Genomic DNA, 20,713 nt, shown 5'->3' with positions numbered 1-20,713 from the left:
TCATTTTTATTTAATTTCTTCTTTTAGTTATTTTAGTACATCAAATAAACTAAATTAAATGAGAAATGTTAGCTATAAGTTAAAAGTTTTTATATATGTTTGTGTGTGTGTATATATATATATATATATATATATATATATATAGATAGATAGATATATTATTATTATTATTATTATTTAAGGTAATGTTTTCTCAAGTAACGAATATGTTTTAGGGTTTTGTCCCATTTTTACCCAGCGCTGGGTTGCCAAATAACCCAAATTGGGTTGTTTTTAACCCAGAATTTTTTAGAGCGTACCATTGAAAAGTTTGGAGTCAGTAAGATTTTTAATGTCTCTACTTAATCTGCATCTATTTAATCAAAATATAGTAAGAAGTAAAAAACAGTAATATTGTGAAATATTATTACAATTCAAAATAATAGTTTTCTGTTTTAATATATTTTAAAATGTAATTTATTCCTTTATTAAAATGTAATTTATGGCAAAGCTGAATTTTCAACATCATTACTCCAGTCTTCAGTGTCACATGATCCTTCAGAAATTATTCATATAAAAAAAATTATAAAAATTATAAAATATAGAAAGGGTGAAAAGTGGTTTAAAGAAGGATTTAAACCACTTTAATTAATTTTCTTTACCACCACCCTTCCTTCATTTTTTCTTATTTTCCATCTCCACTGTGTTTGTTTAGAGTTGAACGGATGGGATTTGTGGTTCTTTGGCACATGGACACAGGCCTGATAATAGGACTAACTGTACCCAAGACGCAGATAATGTTGTCCTAAGATACTCCATGCCACCTAATAGTATTACTACTCCAGCACTGCTGTGACGTCTCAATGAGTTGGTGGCAGTGACATGCTAATGACAGTGGATGCCAAGCTCTTGAATGTGTTAAAACGTCAGAGAGTGAGCGTGTTTATGTGAATACTTGTGTTTGCAAGCTATAAATACTCAGCTGAAATGTGAAGAAACCGGTTAGGAGGGATTGTGTACGTTTGCTGGACAGCACAGGTGACACATACCGACCTACAGTGAGGTCAGCTATGCAATGGTGCATGTTTGTGTACGCCTTTATATAAACGCTGTGATTGGCTAAACAGTGTGGGCTGGGAAGGCCACCACCCCCTGGATCTGAAGTCCCAGAATAAACAAGTCTTTGAACATGTCACATTATGCAATGTGCACAACTCACACATTACAACACTTAGGCATTCGTACATGCTAAGATGATTTGTATTGTTCATGTTTTGGAAACATGTGCTCCAATTATTAGTTCTCAGTAAAACTCGGAAGGGAAAGAATAAACATTCCCATAGATTTGCATGCAGTTATGTAATTGTTTCTAGTTGGTTAATCATGCTTGACCTTCACAATAACACGAATGACTTTAATTTAAGTGTTTTGTACTTTTAGTGAGATAAAAATAAATGTTATATGGTTGACTGGAACATATGGACCTCAAAAGTAACATAAGAATAACAGAAGAAAGAGAACAGAAAACACACAATGTACTTTCAGAGAGAACTGGATCCCCACTCCACATGCAGTCCACTACAGTTTTCAGTCAATTCATATACAAACACACTCTCTCTCTCACACACACACACACACACTTTTGAACAAGATGCACGCACACAGGAGAGACGTCCTGTGCTGGCTGGAAAACGCACATTTTGGTTGGATGGAATGGAATGTTCTCTCTTTCTCTCCAGCAGTCAAGGCAGCTGGGAAAGGGATGAGGCGAGAGTGGGAGGGTGCGGGTCAGCGTACTTGGACCGTGTATGTTTGCATGCTTGCATTTGTGTATAAACTGCCTTTCTCGAGTCCTCACCTTTGCTGTGTCAGCGGCAGTGTTAATCTAGTCAAAGAAATTACTTAAGATAATGTTTGTTGATGAGGAGCTTTTTGGTATCATCAACAACAATGAAAATGAGATATATATGCAATGTATATTAAAGAAATTAATACCTTTGTTTAGCGAGGATGCATTAAATTGATCAAAAGTGACAGTAAAGACGTTTATAACTTTACAGAGGATTTTTATTTCAAATAAATCCTGATCTTTTCATCAAAGAATTCTTAAAAAAGTTTCACTGTTTCTACAACAATATTAAGCAGTACAACTGGTTTCAACATTGACAATAAGAAGAATTTTTTTTCTTGGGCACAAAATCAGCCTATTAGAATAATTTCTGAAGGATCAAGTGACACTGAAGACTGAAGTAATGGCTGCTGAAAATTCAGAATAATAATATTTCAGAATTTTACTGTTCTTTATTTCTTACTATATTTTTGATTAAATAGATGCAGATTAAGTAGAGCATAAGAGACATTAAAAATCTTACTGACTCCAAACTTTTGAATGGTACACTGTAAAAAATGCTGGGTTAAAAATAACCCAATTTGTGTTATTTGGCAACCCAGCGATGGGCTAAAATTGGACAAACCCAGCGTTGGGTTGTTTTTACCCAGCTGGTTGGGGTAAATGTTTTTATTAAACTCAACTATAGATTAAAAATGACTGTATTGCTGGCTTAAAATGAACCCAAAATACGTTGAAAAATAAAATCACACAGAATTACTAGAGTAACAACACAGGCAACAGTAATAATCAAAAGGTGAGCATTTATTAATAAACAAGAGTGAAAAAGTACAGAAAAGAATGACAACGCAACTATAGGCCTACAGTTTATACAGTTAAAATGAAATTGCTTTTCAAAAGTTAAATAGTTCATAACTTACGTTTAAAAAAAATTGGACCATATTTCGCTCAATTTTTCTCATGCCAACGAACAAAAAAAAAAGCACTATGACCAAAACTCGCTGCAGCCAGTTTTCAAAGTTCTCCTCTCCACTTCGATTAGTTTTCTTCTATTTTCCACATATATTCCTGTTGTAAGCACAGCGGTGTGTTGCCAAAATCTGAGCCAGTGATGGACCACTGCTCCGCGTTTCTCATAACCGAAAGATATCGTGACAGGCTCCTTATAACCTGCACATAAACAAACAGTACAGAGTTCTGAGAACATATTTTAACATCCAAATTAATAATATTCAGTATTATAATGAATAAAAATCAGTTTATTCAAGGAAAAAGATGTTTTCATCATGAAAGATGACCGATGCTGACTGACATCTCAACCCTGTATATTGCATTGCATTAAATAAAATGACTTACAGCACTGTAAAGACTCAATAGACGAAATAAAAAGTATACAAACCTTTATTTTACCAAAGTAATGCATCAATTCAGCGGGCGGGTGGAGAAAGGGTTTATTGTTTCAACTGTCAGTGAGATTGATCAGCCTCTAACCCAACGGCTGGGTAACACAAAAACTACCCAACCATGGAAAAAATAACCCGACAAAATGACCTAACAGGCTCAACCCAGCGTTCGGATAGAAAAACAACCCAGTGTTTTTTTAGAGTGTAGTATATAAAAGAAACAATTATTATAAACACTGACTTATTGACAAGACAAAATATTGACTATTATAAATGTTGGCCATGTTCTGAAAAGACTGTCTATAACAAAAATGGTGTAGAAATTTACACTGGTCTCAATTTGTTTTTAAATTGCTAGTACCCTGAGCTCCCTTCCTCTCAAACCCTCTTTAACTTGTTTTGTCTTTTTCTAACTCTCTTCTGGTCTGACTCTTCCTAAAAACATAAACACTCGACTTTGAATGTTTTCGTTTCCTTTTGGACACAAACATAAAAGCACACATGGACCAAATACTCAGAAGGCCAATACTTGGGTTTGCTAAGAAATAAGATTTCTGGAAAAGCAACATTTTTGTGTGTACACAGACACACACACTCTGCTTTGAGTTGCTGCAGTAAGTGTGTGCTACTACTGCTGAAATAATGGTGTGTATGTGTCTAACAGAGAGAAAGAAGGACTTCATGAGTTGCTATCTATCTATCTATCTATCTATCTATCATGACAATATTTATTTATTCATTCATTTTAGCTATTGTCCAGCCCTAGACTCAACAGTAACATTAGGACAAACCTACATTTAGATTGTCTCAATATTTAAAATGTCCCTTTAATCAATATAATTTTCTCCTTTCTAACTCTTTCGTAAGGGTTGGCAGGTTTATTTCACTGTGGTTTTGGTTTGGTTGATTTGTGGGCAAATGCCTGCTGGTTATAGGTTTGTATTGCCACTGGCTTCCTGACATCACAGAAATTACCAGCCAGAGCGCAATAACATTCACAGAGAGCACCAGATAACCAAAACACATCTCTGAGAAGAAGAATGCGAGCGAAGCCGTAGTTGCGTGTGTGTGCATTGCGTGGCTGCTGACATTGATGGATTGTTACCACATGTTGCTGACGGACAAAAAGGTCTCTGTGTTCCAGAGAGATTCAGTGTGCAGCTGGGCGCTCAGTTAACAGCCTCTACAACACACACATGTGTGCTGAGAGATCATACACATCATACACTGACTATACATTTAAACAAAATAGGTTCAGTTTGAACACAACAGGTGAAAACTGATTTTGTTTTAGATTTTGTAATCTTTTTAGCATTAAATGACAGAAAATGTGTTAGTGTCCCATTAGTTTCAGGCTGAAGGATGAGCTTTGCAGATTAAGTAAAGTGTGGGTATGTGTTTTCTGACTGAGAGTATAAATATAGGATTTACAGGGTGTGTGCTCTGCACTTGTGCATCTCATAGTTTGTACGTGGAGCGTAGTGAGCATTTTATTGAGAGTATAATGTGTATGGATATGGTTATGTTATCTTCCTCCACAGATATCTCATGTAGGGGGATATAAATACAAATCAAACCTATGGTGTACTACTGTATATTTTTATGGTTCAAGTTCAAGGGCAGTGGAGTTGCTATGAGTCAGCTCTGAAAAGTCAACCACAAAGACACCGATACTCTGACAATCAAAACATGCATAGGCACTCAATAAACACTTATTAAGGTGCTCTCCTGAGGGCCTTTCCTAGAGCAGGATTACACAATAAGTAAAAGTAAAAAAAAAAAAAAAAACCTTGAAATAAGGGTGGTATATGCATGGAAAGAAAGGAGAAATGTACTGTATTTGGTGTAAACGGCACAAGTTTGTTTTTGGTGTCAGTGCCACAAGTTTGTTTAGAGCTGCCAAGCAAGCGCCAAGCGGAGAAAGAAAATGAATTGGTTTTAATGACTTCATTCACAACATGCTGCTCCATTGAGGTTTTAGTCATACCCTTACGCCTCTTTTCCCTCACACACACAAACATTATGTCATTAATCTCTAGAGGGACTTGGCACTGTAAACACCGGTATCCGTGGTATCGCTCATCATAGCTCAACACATACACACGCATTTTGTGAGTCATAAGACGGGGTACTTCAGTTTAGAAATGTGCTTATCAACATGATCTTAGCTCTGTATGTCTGATAGTTATAAAAAAAATAAAGCACATTATATATTAGAATGTATATAATCATTTAAATATTTAGCATCTATTGACTTCTGTATATCCCACTGCAGGTCACTGGCTGTAAAACCTTTCCTCTGCTAAGTTACTATAGTTACACGGCACATTGTGCTTTTTAGCCTCTTGAGATCACATTGTATTTGTAATACACAATGGCATCTATTTTCCACTGGTTTCCTATTCATTAGCACTGAAAAGTACCTGCTCTTCATATGTCATGAGTTAGGTTGAAACTATGTTGGTCTCTTGTATGTTAAATCAGTTGTCTGTATGATCTATATAGAACTTTACATATTTTCTCAACAAAGCTGACTTGTGACACTAAAGGTTCTCAGTGTGCACACAATAGTGTAAATATGTACTAGGGATGTCACGGTGAGGTAATTTTCACACTGGTATATAAACGTACAACAACACAGGAATTTCCGATAACACTGGGGGTGGTGGGGGATCGCTTTTGAATGTGACTTTACAGCTTGTGCTGTATAGAGCAGAAGCTTTTAGTTTATAATTGTAGTGTCCATTGTCTAAGTGAACTAAATGGTTTAATTTCTATAAAAAAGCAAAACTACAGCGGGGGCGGTGCCCATTTGGGCAAGTAATGTAATTGGTGTACAGCCAAACACTGTAACTATCGCAGCAAGCTAAATATGTACATGAGAAACATATACATAGTATGTGTGTGTGTGTATGTGTGTGTATATATGCGTGATGTAATGATTTATAACCACCTGTTTTCTGTCTGTTCTTCTTCTAGAACTCCATCCGGCATAACCTGTCCTTGCATAGCCGTTTCATTCGTGTACAGAACGAGGGAACTGGAAAGAGCTCGTGGTGGATGATCAATCCTGAAGGGGGGCGGGGAGGTAAAGCGCCAAGGCGACGTGCAGTCTCTATGGACAATGGTAACAAATACACCAAGACTGCACGTGGGCGTGCGGCCAAGAAAAAGGCAGCGCTGCAGGCTGCCCAGGAGGGTTCACTGGAGAACGTATCTGCTGGTGGTCTGTCTAAGTGGCCAGGAAGTCCCACTTCCCGGAGCAGCGATGAACTGGAATCCTGTTGGACTGACTTCCGTTCGCGAACTAACTCCAATGCTAGCACCCTGAGTGGCCGCCTGTCACCTATTCTTGCCAATCCAGAGCTTGATGATGTCCCAGACGGCCCACCCCTGTCCCCAATGCTCTACTCCAGCCCCAGCAGTCTCTCTCCTCCCTCATCATCTTCATCAAACTCCAAAACGTGCCCGACGGAACTTCCAGGGCTAGCTGACCTGACTGGCACAATGAATCTCAATGAGGCTGACAACCTAATGGTCGACCTGTTGGACAACATCGCCACACAAGTGCAGGTTGTTCAGGGGTCTTCTACTTTCAGTTTTGGCTCCAAGAGCACTGCATCACCCCCAAGCTCCTCATCATCCCAAACTGTGAGCAACAACACCGGAGGATTCAGTAACCCCATTTTTGGGCCTTCAGCAGGAGCCCTGCGTCAGGCGCCCATGCAGACCATCCAGGAAAACAAGCAAACGTCATTTTCTAGTGTTTCTTGTTTTGGAAACTCACTTCAGGAGCTGCTGAATTCTGATTCACTGGTCTCACACAGTCATAGTGATGTTATGATGACGCAGTCAGACCCACTTATATCACAGGCCAGCACTGCCGTCACCTCTCAAAACTCCCGTCTTCGCAATGGCCTCATGCTTCGTAATGATCCCATGATGTCATCATTCAGTACTGTGCTCAATGGGCGAAGCGGCCACCTCCAGAACAAGCAACACCATCAGGGGTCCAATTCCCAGGGTGCTTACCGTTCCCTCTCCAACAACAGGGCGCAAAGTCTAGTTAATGATGCTAATAATTTAGTCTCCGCAAAGCAGCACCTCCAGCCACAGCCCTCCATGTTGATGACAGAGACATCGCTTTACTCTGGCCTGAATGGTAGTAACGGGGTAGGGATCTGTCACCCCTCAGGAACAGATCGTTTTCCCTCAGACTTGGACCTGGACATGTTTAACGGCAGTCTGGATTGCGATGTGGATTCCATAATCCGCTCTGAACTAATGGAGTCTGATGGACTGGATTTTAACTTTGATGCATTGGTGCAAAACGCTGTTAGTCTGAATCCTGTGGGAAACTTCACTGGGACAAAACAGTCCAATCAAAGTTGGGTGCCTGGCTGATGGCTGTCTCTTAGGTGAGCCAAAATACATTTTGTAAACATAGCTGTCCATGCCATGGAGAAACAAAAAGACAAATAGATAAAGACCAACATAAATAACAAAAGAGCTTCAATATAGTTCACTATTGATGTTTTTTAGAATCATTACAGCAGGAAATAAATATTTTGTAAGGAGCCATTCACACAGAACGCATTTTTAGAACGCCGTGTCATGTGTGAGATGCTGCAAAATATGCGAGTGCAATGGTCTAGCGCATATTTACATAGAAAAACAATGGAAAAGCAGTGCAGTGGAATGCAAAAACACTTCTTGTGTGATCGGCTCCTTATACTGTACAGGATGTGTTTTGTTGATCTTATTAGATTTATTTAATACAGAGCTTTTTTGTCTTTCTCTCTAGGTTCAGAACTGCAGAGAAAACGAATAAAATAACAACTACAAAAAATTCTGCACAAAAAAAAAAAAAAAACATCCAAAAGACTTGAAGTCAATCTTTGCCAAGATTGCTGTCTACGGCAAGCACTGGATGATATGCCTGTTTACAGGTCCATCTGTAAAAGCAGACCCAGACTTTAACAAAAGACTGCCCAATGGAGAAACACAAACTAACAGTTCAACTCACAGATCATTATGCAACATTATGCAATGTTTGAAATCATCCCACTGTTAGAGGTGAAGTAATCTAAAGTGTTTAAATAGGCCTGTTGTAGCTTTTCTGTCATAAACTTAGTTTCCTTGGCTGGGGTCTCGCTCTGTTTTCCATCACAATTTTATTAAATGATTGGCTACTTTTGTTATCCTCTAAGCACTAACTGTATAGTCATTGATCAACATAAGAGTACAGCTAAGAGGTGGAGAGTTAACCTGAAAAATTTCAGAGCTCAGGTGAAGTAGCTTGTCACGGTGCACTTCATCCATTGTTTTTTGTTTTTAATTCACTGTTACCATACAGTAGTTAGTTCCCAATCTGAAATATAGTTGCCTCATAATAATACTTAAGTAATACATTTTTGTGATTGAATATAACCTTATAAGGAGTAATTCATTTGTGTGTACTGTCTGTAACTGTACAAAAAAAGTGGTAAAATTGAAAGCTTAGCAGGTGGAGGCGTCTTATTTAGCCAGCACAGCTATGTTTGGACTTCTCACATATAAATGTAGCCAAACATAATGAATAAATAAATATTAACTTGCATCGTGGACATTTCCATGCCATACCAGGTGCTAAATGATCAGTGTTGATCCCTGTCCTGTATTAAGGCCATCTGTGTTTCACTGGCTACAAGGACATAGCATAATTGATTAGGATTAGTGATTAGCATCATGGCAGCATTCAATGGTGGGTGGGCCTTTCCTCTGGAAGCAATCTTTACTGAGCAAAAAAACAATAAGCTATCTTTTGTACATTTGCCAAATTACTTGAAAATGTAGGAGATGCTGGCAGCCAAAATCACAAAAGACACACAGTGAAACTTGGGGACTTTTCTGTCCCTGTATGCAAAATGCATCACTATTGCTCAGGGGAGAGTGGGGTCTCCATTACAACATCAGGGCCTCATCTTGAATTAACTGCAACCTGGCTGTACACAATTTCAGAAATGTTTTATGAACATTTGTACATGAACAACAGTCTTCTGAAGTAAGGAGATGAAGCAACAGGAATTCATCCTGTGTTGTTGTCAGTTTATTAATGTCTTTATTGTTCCATTGTGCTCAACTATTGTCACAAATCATGTACAAATCCTAATGTTCTGTGTTTCTGTCCCTCAGAGAAGGTTATCCTTCACTGCATACTTCCATGTATGCATGCATGTAAATGTACATATGCATCGTGTGCAATGCATATATATGTATACATCCTGCTATACTTATAAAATGTAGTGATAATACAAATATATCTTTCAAAGTCCACGTGTTGAACAAAATAATGTAATTGTTACATGGGGAGTTGGACAGACATGGTTTATAGCAGGGGTGTCAAACTAAATGTTACTGAATGCATTTAACTTTTTCAGAGTGCGTGTGCAGTACATGCACTTCGCAAATGAACAGAATTAATTTTATTCTTCTCTAATAACCAATAATGTGTTAAAACAAAAAGAGGAGATGAAATGTAATAATTTCACACACACCTTTGGATAAAATGCTTACAAATTTGTTAATTAGAGAATATTTATCATACAACATTGACATGAAAAGAGAAGTTTAGATACAAGAACATGCAACTGTGTAAATTGAAGTGTTTAGATGTCCTGCTGTAGCTAAAAATGAAAATTAATGAATACAAAATACTGATATGAGTGCTAATGTTTTACTTGTGCGTTTGACACTCCTGCTTTTACACTATGATTCCACACCCTAAATCTGCTTTCATCATATTCATTTTTCAAACTCACATTGAACTGATAATATCAAGTATGCAATAAATTGGAAAATCACCCATATAAGACAGCTGAACCTTGTAAATTCTTTCAGAGACAATAATCTCACTGTCTCAAAAACTGCCTTGCATGTATTCTTTCACTTCTTTCACTGGAAAAAGTAGATGACCATTTCAGATCCTCAAACATTACAGGTTTTATTTACACATGCCCATCGTGATAATCAGCAAATACCACTGTTCCAGTGGCCTGCACAGACCTCCGTAGGGGCGAAATCGCATTTCGGGGGGCACCGCAATATGGCCGAAAGGGCACTTTACTATTTGCGATTAAAGGGGAAGGGGCTCAAGCCCCCCCGGCACCCCCCCGTGCACGCCACTGCACCGTTCCCACATTTTACCACCCTGTTCGTAGCCTTCCTCCCTCACCCCTTTTACCTTTGCTCTTTTACTCTGCTCTGATCTTATAGTCATATGGCTTCTCTACTAGATGTTTGTGAGTATTTTTCCTGTGTACTCCATTTTGAATTGTAATCTAGTTTGTATAAGAAATGGTGCGCATGTAAATAAAGCTTGGTTGAGCTATGTCTCTGCTGTTGTTTTATTTTAAATTTTGATCCATTTAAACATGATTAATTTCTGTTAACCAAAAATCCCTAATAATGATTTTGATTTTAAATTCTCAAATAGGGTATTTTTGTGGCTTTCACTGGAATTTTGCTTTGGTTTTGTTTTTCAGTTTGCTGTTGGCTTATTTTCAGTGACCTCAAAAAAAACAGTTGTCACTTTGGCGAAAGACTATATTCTTTGAAAACGAATACATTTGTCAGATGTTACATTGAACCTTGGGACATTCCCTATGGTGCAATGACAATATATAAAGCCTCATTTCAACCTGATTAATTGGACTTTGGTACTTTGGTTGTTCAATTTATTTTTTATAGCATCAATAAAAGTTTTCACAAATGGTTTATATGCACAAGTCACTTATGAAACGTTTAACAGCCAATAGAAATTGCTGACTGTCCCTCTCTGACAGAGCCATAAGAAATGTCTGGAATCTGTCCCACTGAAACACAGACAGACTCACGGGCCATTACACACAAAGGTCAAGGGTTGTTACATAACAAATCTGTTTTGCCAATACTGTGGATCAGAGGTGTGTGTATGTGTGTGTATTCAAGGTGTGATGTTTGCTGTGGTAACAGTATACCGACTTAGAAAACAAATCTGACTTCAAAGTAAAAAGGTGTTCTTCATCAAAATTCATAATTTAAAATAAATCTTGTTTTTTTTTTTTTTTTTGTTAACTGAAACTAAAAATAAAACTATTACATTTCTCAGTGATCGAAATAAAGCTGAAATAAAATATAAAAATTAAGAAATGCTGCCTTGGCAACTAAGTGAAATAGTTTTAGAAGTAATAAAATTACTAAAACTGAAACAAAAAATAATGAAAATGACAAAAGCACGTATCAGGATTACCAGTAAAAAAATAAATACTATAATAGTAAATAAATTATACTAAAATAACATTGGTATCACATTGACCAAATAACAATGCATGCCATTGTGTCAGTATGCTGTGTACAGTAAAAGTAGTAAAAGCAAGCCTTAAAGGGTTAGTTCACCCAAAAATGAAAATAATGTCATTTATTACTCAGCTGCATGTCGTTCTACACCCGTAAGACCTTTGTTCATCTTCGAAACACAAATTAAGATATTGTTGATGAAATCTGATGGCTCAGTGAGGCCTCTATTGAGAGCAAAAGCCATTGAAACTCTCAAGATCCATAAAGGTACTAAAAACATATTTGAAACAGTTCATGTGATTTCCGTATATAATAAATATTAATATTAATATTATAAAGCGACAAGAAAACTTTTTGTGCGCCAGAAAAACAAAATAATGACTTTTCAACAATATCTATATGGGCCGATTTTAAAACACTGCTTCATGAAGCTTCTGAGCTTTATGAATCTTTTGTTTCAAATTAGTGATTCGGATCTCCTATCAAACGCTAAACTGCTGAAATCACGTGACTTTGGCGCTCCGATTCACTGATTCGATTCATAAAGCTCCGAAGCAGTGTTTTGAAATCAGCCCATATAGATATTGTTGAAAAGACTTTATTTTGTTTTTTTGCCGCACAAAAGTATTCTTGACGCTTTATAATATTAAGACAGAACCACTGAACTTACATAACCTGTTTCAAATATGTTTTTAGTACCTTTATGGATCTTGATAGTTTGAATGGCTTTGCACTCAATAGAGGCCTCACTGAGCCATCGGATTTCATCAACAACATCTTAATTTGTGTTCGGAAGATGAATGAAGGTCTTGCAGCTGTAGAACGACATGAGGGTGAGTAATTAATGACATTATTTTCATTTTTGGGTGAACTAACCCTTTAATACCACAAAATCACTCCATTAAGACATGCTTTGTCATATTTCTGTCTCTCTCACGTGTGAGTATATCAAAATATTGATGATGACAGATAAGTAACATTATAAGCAATTAGGTGTGTATGGCATGAGGTTTTTATAATAGTGCATTTGTATACATAACAAATAATGTGGGCTAAAAAGGGCTAATGGGCGTTTACATCGTGAATCATGTGCGTGCCATAAATGTCTTAACCTCTGACTCCTCAGGTGAGGCCAGACCTGTCAGTGCTGTGGTCTGACTGGTAAAACTGTGTGAGGAGGGATTGATGATGGGGATTTGAGAACTGGGCTGTGGTGTGGTGATGTCATTGGTGAAGGGATAGTGTGACATGGTAAATGAGAGAAGAGAAACAAAAAGAGAGAGAGCCTATGTGTGAGGGATCTCAGGTTCACTATCCATTAGGCAGTAGAATACAATCTGCCTCAAAGCAGTGTGACGTACAGCATTCTGAGATCTGTGACTGAAAACACCATTAGGCTTTGTTACACACATACAGTTCAGAAGCAGGACATAGGCATGTATACACTCAGCATTTAGAGTTGGGATGGGACAGGATGGTCAACTAGTCATTCAATAGCTAATAAGTCAATTAGTGATTACTGACTTTCTTTTTTCTTCTTTAGTGATTGTTGAGCACATCACGTGTTTTAAAGCACCATACTCAGGTATATGCTAACTGACAGTCTTCAGAACCATTTGGGAAAATAAGTGAATCTACAAAGATTACGTCTCTATATTAAACCAATTTACAGTCATTGAAGTGCTGCATCTGTAGTAAATTCCCTGCTTCAGTATATTTCAAGACAATTACTGTCAGGCTTCAAATGCATGCTGTACAATTTTCCCAATTTTCCTATTATTATGCATAATTATTTTTGTAGCTGACTAGTTACTTTTTAACTGACTAGTTAATTTTTAAAATCTCTACTAAAATTAATAATTTTCTTTAATTTCCCTAAAATCCTAAATTTATAAGCAGTGTTCACTTTAGAGGCCTGCTCTGCACTCCACTCGTTTCTATGATGTGAAGATACAAGAAAACCTGTACGAGATGCTGTGCACACACACAGGCACACAAGGAATTCTCCAACATTTGTTGAAGATGTAGAACATCACAAAGATAACAGTGTTCCCAGAATAAGAAGTTCAGTTTAAATACCTGTTTGTGTAGGCTAAATGAAAAGGACAATAGGCAACTCTTTATAGGTCTGTACGAGAGAGATAAAGCGAGAGAAGAACAAGGTGGAGTTGACGGAGAGACAACCATTAGGCAGCAGATGAATGGACTGGGAAATGTGCAGTCCTGTGATCAGTGAGAACCTAAAATCAATGTAGAGACAGAAATCCTTAAGTGAAGGACACATCAATTTACTCAATCAGCTGTGCATTAGCTCACTCTTTTCAAACAAAGAGGCCTGATCTAATCGCACAGCACAATATCCTGCGAATCTGTAGTCACTGCAGCCACTGGTAGCTTCATTTAGTAACTGTAAGCTTGAACCAGTCACAGGGACTTAAAGGATTAATTCACTTAAAAATGAAAATTACCCCAAGATTTACTCACCCTCAAGCCGTCCTAGGTGTATATGACTTTCTTCTTTCTGATGAACACAATCGGAGTTATATTAAGAAATATCCTGATGCATCCAAGCTTTATAATGGCAGTGAACGGGACCAATGAGTATGAAGCTCAAGGAAGTGCATCCATCCATCATAAACATACTCCACACGGCTCCAGGGGGTTAATAAAGACCTTCTGAAGTGAAGTGATGCATTTGTGTAAGAAAACATCATGTCAGTTATGCTTTTCTCATAAGTTGAATACGGAAGGCGTAGGATGTAGCGTAAGCATTTTGAACTGAGAGAGGCGTTACACTTTCTTCGTAAGTTGAATACAGAAGGCGGTCTGGCGGAAGCTAAATATTTTACATTATAACTTTTTAAATATGGATATTTTTCTTAAACAAATGCATCGCTTTGCCTCAGAAGGCCTTTATTAAACCCCAGAGCCGTGTGGAATATGTTTATGATGGATGGATGGAAGCACTTTCTTAAGCTTCACACTTGTTGGTCCCGTTCACTGCCATTATAAAGCTTGGATGCGTCAGGATATTTATTAATATAACTCCAATTGTGTTCATCAGAAAGAAGAAAGTCATATACACCTAGGATGGCTTGGGGGTGAGTAAATCTTGGGGTAATTTTCATTTTAAAATGAACTAATCCTTTAATCCCTGTTTATTATGTCTCCTCTTGTATTGCCTTGTGCCGCATCTCAGAAAAAAGTAAAGAATGTTTAATGTGGTCTAGTCTCAATTTATTGCCTACATCATATTCATGTTGTCAACATGTGTTTTATTTTCTGAATAATTTGTCAGCTTTTTTGGATAGGACAGAATTGGTTAGGAGAGCAGGGAACAGGAATGGGAAAGGACTACGAGCTGAGACTCGAACTCAGGTCGCCTGAGGTGCAAATGCATTATATATCAGAGCACTTCCAACATGGCTATTGCTTTGTTGAGCATTTAATTCTAGATCATCTGTACATATATTAAAACATCTCTCTCAAACACACACACAAGCACACTTGTGTATGTCAGGGAAGAGAGAAGGAAACAGCCAGCACTTGATAATGTTATAATGTCCAACAAAGATTCTCTACCATCTGATCCATGATCCTATTCTCATGTTCCTTTCATCTCTCAATGACCATTCTCTCTCTCTTGGACCATCCCTTTCTTTTATTACAATCTCTCTCTGTCACTGAGACAGAATAAATGAGTCCCTATGCTTTGTGAGACAATAGAGCGATAATCTACTGTACACAATCTGTGCCCTTGGTGATTTCTGACTTGATTACAAAAGGAAAATGGGCCAAAGTCATGATTTATTAGCACCATTATGTGCATCTCTCACATAACATAGACATATTCACACTGACCCTTCTCACACAGAGATACACACACACAAACCATCCAACTGCACACTCATCTCTTTGTTTCCCAGGCCAGATGAGAGCTGTAGATTCTATTCATTATAGAGCATACAGACCCACGGACATGAGCATGGGAATAAAATCACAGAGTAATGTACTGTAGATGGGGGGATGAGAAAGAAGGATAGAGAGAGAAAGAGATAGAGCACATTTATGACAGTCCTTAGGGAACCTTCTAATCAGCAGTGAAGGGGGAAATAGGGCTATACCTATAAATCTTGGGGCAGGGGAATGGGGGGAGGCAAACAGTAGTGTAGCACCCCACAAACACAATAAACAAAGAGTCCCATTGTGTTCACATCCAATGAAATCCTCAAATAAACCTCAAAAAATAATAATAAAAGAAAAATGATAATTAAAAGAAAGTCCTGTACCATACTATGGCTGACTACATGTACTTCATCCATATACTGTAAATGCATGTTAGTTGACATCACTACATCATATCAACCGCCATTACGACTGCAAAGCTCTAATGAGTGTTAGCTGTGCCAACATTCCATGACTTTATTTACCTAACAGCATTATTAGTGTGTATTAGTCTGATTATACCTTTACATTATGTGCACATAGGTGTAGCTGGGTGGATAAAATGGGATTTATTTGGCTCAGGGTGCATGACAATATTGTCCTGCACATCCTTAGAAGGGTGTCAGAGGTGTGTCGTGCTGACAAAAGACACAACATGCTGTGAATAGTATCATCCAGGGTTGGAGATTAATGGGTGTTTGGGGTAAAAATGCCACCAAAATTCAAGATATTGGGGCAAAAATCACCCTGTATAAGTTGTTTTTATAACATATGAGCAAGAGTGCTGTTTTCCTGAATATCAGCATGATTGTAAATGTGATACTTATACAAAAATTCAAGAAGTTAATATGAAGTGACTTATATTTTAGACACAATATTGCCAATTTTGTTTGTTTTTGGTCTGTTTCGCTACAAAAATATTTCCAAACAAAGATACATCACTGCTGTATCCGTATCAACTCCGAGCAATACACACTGGTGTTTTGATACTGAACAAATCTGCATTTTTGAATGAATTGGTTGAGTAAATGATTCAATGACGCATTCATAAAAGGCAGTCACTTGCTTCAGTCATGAATGAATAAGCCATTTTGAACGAATCGGTTGAATGAATGAATGACTCATGACTCACTTATTAATACAGTGACTTGCCGCCACCTACTGGCAGTTTTGGTTTCATATTAAAAAAAAAACAATTTCATTTTTATTTTATTTAAACATCACATTGTATTATTTATGCAACTGAAATCAATATAAATGCATTAATGCCACCTCTGAGTTGCAGTGTAAATACATCTAAATGCCATTTCAGACGCAGATTCTGTGCAAAGATGGATATTGACTTCATTTGATTAGTAACAGCCCTATAGTATCTTATTATTGTAACTGAATGTGTTCATTAAATTTAAGAATTTGACAAAAAAAAAAAAAAAAAAAATTCATACTTTTAATAAGGTTAGAAAAATGCCCTTATAGTGGTAAAATGCACTTTTAAAGTTCACCCAAAAATGAAAATTAGGTCATTTATAACTCACCATCATGTCGTTCTACACCCGTAAGGCCTCCATTCATCTTCGGAACACAAATTAAGATATTTTTGATTAAATCCGATGGCTCAGTTAGGCCTGTATTCAAAGCAATGACATTTCCTCTCTCAAGATCCATAAAGGTACTAAAAACATATTTAAAACAGTTCATGTGAGTTCAGTGGTTCTACCTTAATATTATAAAGCGACGAGAATACTTTTTGTGCGCCAAAAAAACAAAATAACGACTTTTCAACAATATATGATGGGCCGATTTCAAAACACTGCTTCGGAGCTTTACGAATCGAATCAGTGACTCAGATCTCCTATCAAACGGCTAAACTCCGAGTCACTGATTCGATTCGCAAAGCTCCGAAGCAGTGTTTTGAAATCGGCCCATCACTATATTGTTAAAAAGTCGTTATTTTGCTTTTTTGGCGCACAAAAATATTCTCGTCGCTTTATAATATTAAGGTAGAACCACTGAACTCGCATGAACTGTTTTAAATATGTTTTTAGTACCTTTACTAATCTTGGATCTTGAGAGAGGAAATGTCATTGCTGGCAATGCAGGCCTCACTGAGCCATCGGATTTAATCAAAAATATATTAATTAGTGTTCCGAAGATGAATAAGGTCATGAGGGTGAGTAATAAATGACATTATTTTCATTTTTGGGTGAACTAACGCTTTAAGGGGGTAAATATTGCCCCTTAATAGAAAAGTTAAGTTCTGTCACTGCTATCATCACTACATTCTGCCTCAAATTCCATCCCATCACCTTTCACCCACCTTAGCTCAGCATGCTCTGCACTGTATCTTGTGCAACCGGAACTGGATTCATATATAGTTGAAATACACAGCACCCCACTCAGAGCTCACAGACCAAAGTGAGAGAGTGTGTGGCTGGCTTTTCTGGACAGCACTGTAAGCAGATGAGTCAATCAGCAGTCTGTCATCACCGCGTCATAATCAAAGCCAATCTGTTAGAAAAGAAAATGCCAATATCAGCTGCTTGTTCTCACTATTTTTCTCTTAGCAAATTAGTAGGCTATGTTGGATGGAAAAAGCAACAAATGTTTCCAAACAAAACACAGAACTTGTCTATATTTATGTATTTATTTATATATATATATATATATATATATATATATATATATATATATACACATACAGTATTACACATTCCACCATTGGTCAGAGAACTTCCCACAAGGTTATGGCTCCAACAGCAATGACATTTTTATCCTGACAATCTATCCTGGCTTAGTGTACATACTTGACCGTGTGTTTTTATTTATGCTGAGCAGGCTAAAACATGTCTGGTACACCACAGGTATTTTTATTTATGTCAAGCAAGGTAGAGCAAGTGATTGAGTATGTGCTGGGAAGAGACAATGACAGCAATGTATTCTGGGATTTGGTTACTTGTACCACTGAGGCATGACAGCCCCCAGCTTGGTTTGTGACATTTCCAGCCACGTTTGTTCCTCTATCCTACTTTCATGGATCAAACACAGATAAATATGCTAAGCAGCAAGTGATCTACAACAGCTAAAAGTGGTGGACCTAAATTATCCCATTAAAATTGGCATGAAATGGAAGTTTTGATCTTCCTTTCTTCAGTATTATGACATATATCAGAGTGAATCGAATAAATAGCAGAGGTCTAAAGAGTACCTGAAAACCATACTTGAGTAAAAGTACAGATACCTTACATCGAAAATGACTCGACTACAAGTTACAAGTAACCAATTCCAATACGACTTGAGTAAAAGTCTTAAAGTATCTGATTTTAACAGTACTTAAGTATTTTACTCAAACTAAATGTAGGCTCAGAGATCCACTACTCCTCAACACCTGAGACATGCCAGTGAAAATAAGAAACATTTGATTTCTAAGATGAGAAATCAAGTTTATTTTCTAAAATCAAATAAAACTGAACACCTCAATATTGCAATAAATCAAGGTCGACACAACAACCTTTTAAACATCTACAAACTCTCAAGTCTCAGTTAAGCTCAGGTGCACAAAAAGGTCACAAGTAAACCAATATCCTTCAAAAAGGTCTTGTCAATATAGCAGATAAATTAAACAATGTGGTAACACTTTATAATAACTCACGCTATGAAGCATTAATTAAGCATTAGTAAATAGTCAATTCATCATTTATAAAGCATTAATAGACACTAGTAAGCAGTTTATAAATACATCTATAAATGCTTTGTTCTTGATTTATAAGCATATCTATAATGTGTTTAATAATTGTATTTTCATAATTTAGATATGATAAATTGATCATTAATAATTTACAAACCAGTTATTTAGGAGTTGTCAGTGGTTCATAAGATCGTTTAGAAAGTGTAAGTAAATTATTAATATACTATTTAAATGTACTTTTATGCATCTTATTATTTAGACATATAGTAATAGTTTATAAATGTGTTAATAAATGCTTTATTAACACATTTTCCTACTGTAATTCATGATTATTCAGACAGTTATAAAACATTTAGTAGGTCTCAGGCTCATCTAAATTGAGGACTATTTATGCCTTGTAAAGCTTTTATAAAGGAGATTTAAAGGATACAGAACATAGAAACTTTACGAAGGGTAATTTGATATAAAATTAAAAATAAACCTCTGCAATGTCACAGAAAATAAAAATTCCTGTACACCTCCAGAAAACTAAATGAAACTAAGCCTTTGCAATCTGATATAAAAAAATAAATTTCTGTAAAGTGTGAACATTGCTGAATAAAAATTTACCAGTGCCAACACTGGATTACAGGAGTGCCAAAATACAACAATTAAAGTTTTATAAAACAATAATAATATAATAAAATATTTCACAGTGTCAAAACTACCTCAGTACTAACTTTAAAACATTAGAGAACAGCAGTGCAGAAGATAACTTTTTATCTCCTTTGTAAAGCTTTACGAGGCATTAATAGTCCTCACTTTAGATGAGCTCACAAAAATAGTTAACTGACCACTTCTAAATGATTTATAACTACCTGAATTGATCATGAATTGCAGTAGGTTATATGTATTGATAAAGCATTTATTAACGCACTGAGTAACTATTACTCTATGACTAAATAATATGTATAAATGTATGTTTAAATAGTTTATTAATCATTTACTTACATTTCCTAAATTATCTTATGAACCACTGATAACTTGTTTGTAAACTCGCTTGTAAATAACTGGTTTGTAAATAATGTAATACTTATTTTAGAAATGATAAATTAATCATTAATAAAGTATGAAAATACAATTATTAAACACATTATAGATATGCTTATAAATCAAGAACAAAGCATTTATAGGTGTATTTATTTAACTGCTTACTAATGTCTATTAATGCTTTATAAATGATGAATTAACTATTTACTAAGGCTTAACTAATGCTTTATAGCATGTAGTTATTATAAAGTGTTACCGTTTGGGTAAGTAAAGGCAAAACGCACAAGATATAGTACCTTCAATGCCCTTAGATTGCAATATTGCTTCTTTATATCAAAAACAAACTGCTTCAGAAAAAGTTAGGTGCCATGAAAAATGTAATTTGTAATCGCATTACTCATTACAAATGTAGTGGAGTAAAAAGTACATTTACTTGCTCAAAAATGTAGGTCAAGTAGAGAGTAAAAGTTGCTAATATCTTTGATATTCAGTACAACTACAAAGTAG

At 36.4% G+C, this 20,713-nt stretch overlaps 1 protein-coding gene across 2 annotated transcripts in view; it reads left to right on the top strand.

Annotated features, from left to right (window-relative positions):
• Window positions 1-10,604, top strand: part of foxo3b (forkhead box O3b) — a 34,559-nt gene extending 23,955 nt beyond the window's left edge. For both annotated transcript variants that reach the window (XM_051874163.1, XM_051874162.1), the window contains exons 3-4: window positions 6,211-7,649; window positions 8,036-10,604. In XM_051874163.1, the coding sequence (XP_051730123.1) occupies window positions 6,211-7,635 (1,425 nt within the window). In that variant the 3' untranslated portion in view covers window positions 7,636-7,649; window positions 8,036-10,604. The remainder of the gene's footprint in view (window positions 1-6,210; window positions 7,650-8,035) is intronic.
• The last annotated feature ends 10,109 nt before the right edge of the window (window positions 10,605-20,713 follow it).

This window comes from Ctenopharyngodon idella, chromosome 20 (assembly GCF_019924925.1).
Source record: "Ctenopharyngodon idella isolate HZGC_01 chromosome 20, HZGC01, whole genome shotgun sequence".
NCBI classification, from domain to species: Eukaryota; Metazoa; Chordata; class Actinopteri; order Cypriniformes; family Xenocyprididae; genus Ctenopharyngodon; species Ctenopharyngodon idella.
The sequence above is the reverse complement of the archived record's forward strand: the minus strand, read 5'-3'. Positions and strand labels throughout refer to the sequence as shown.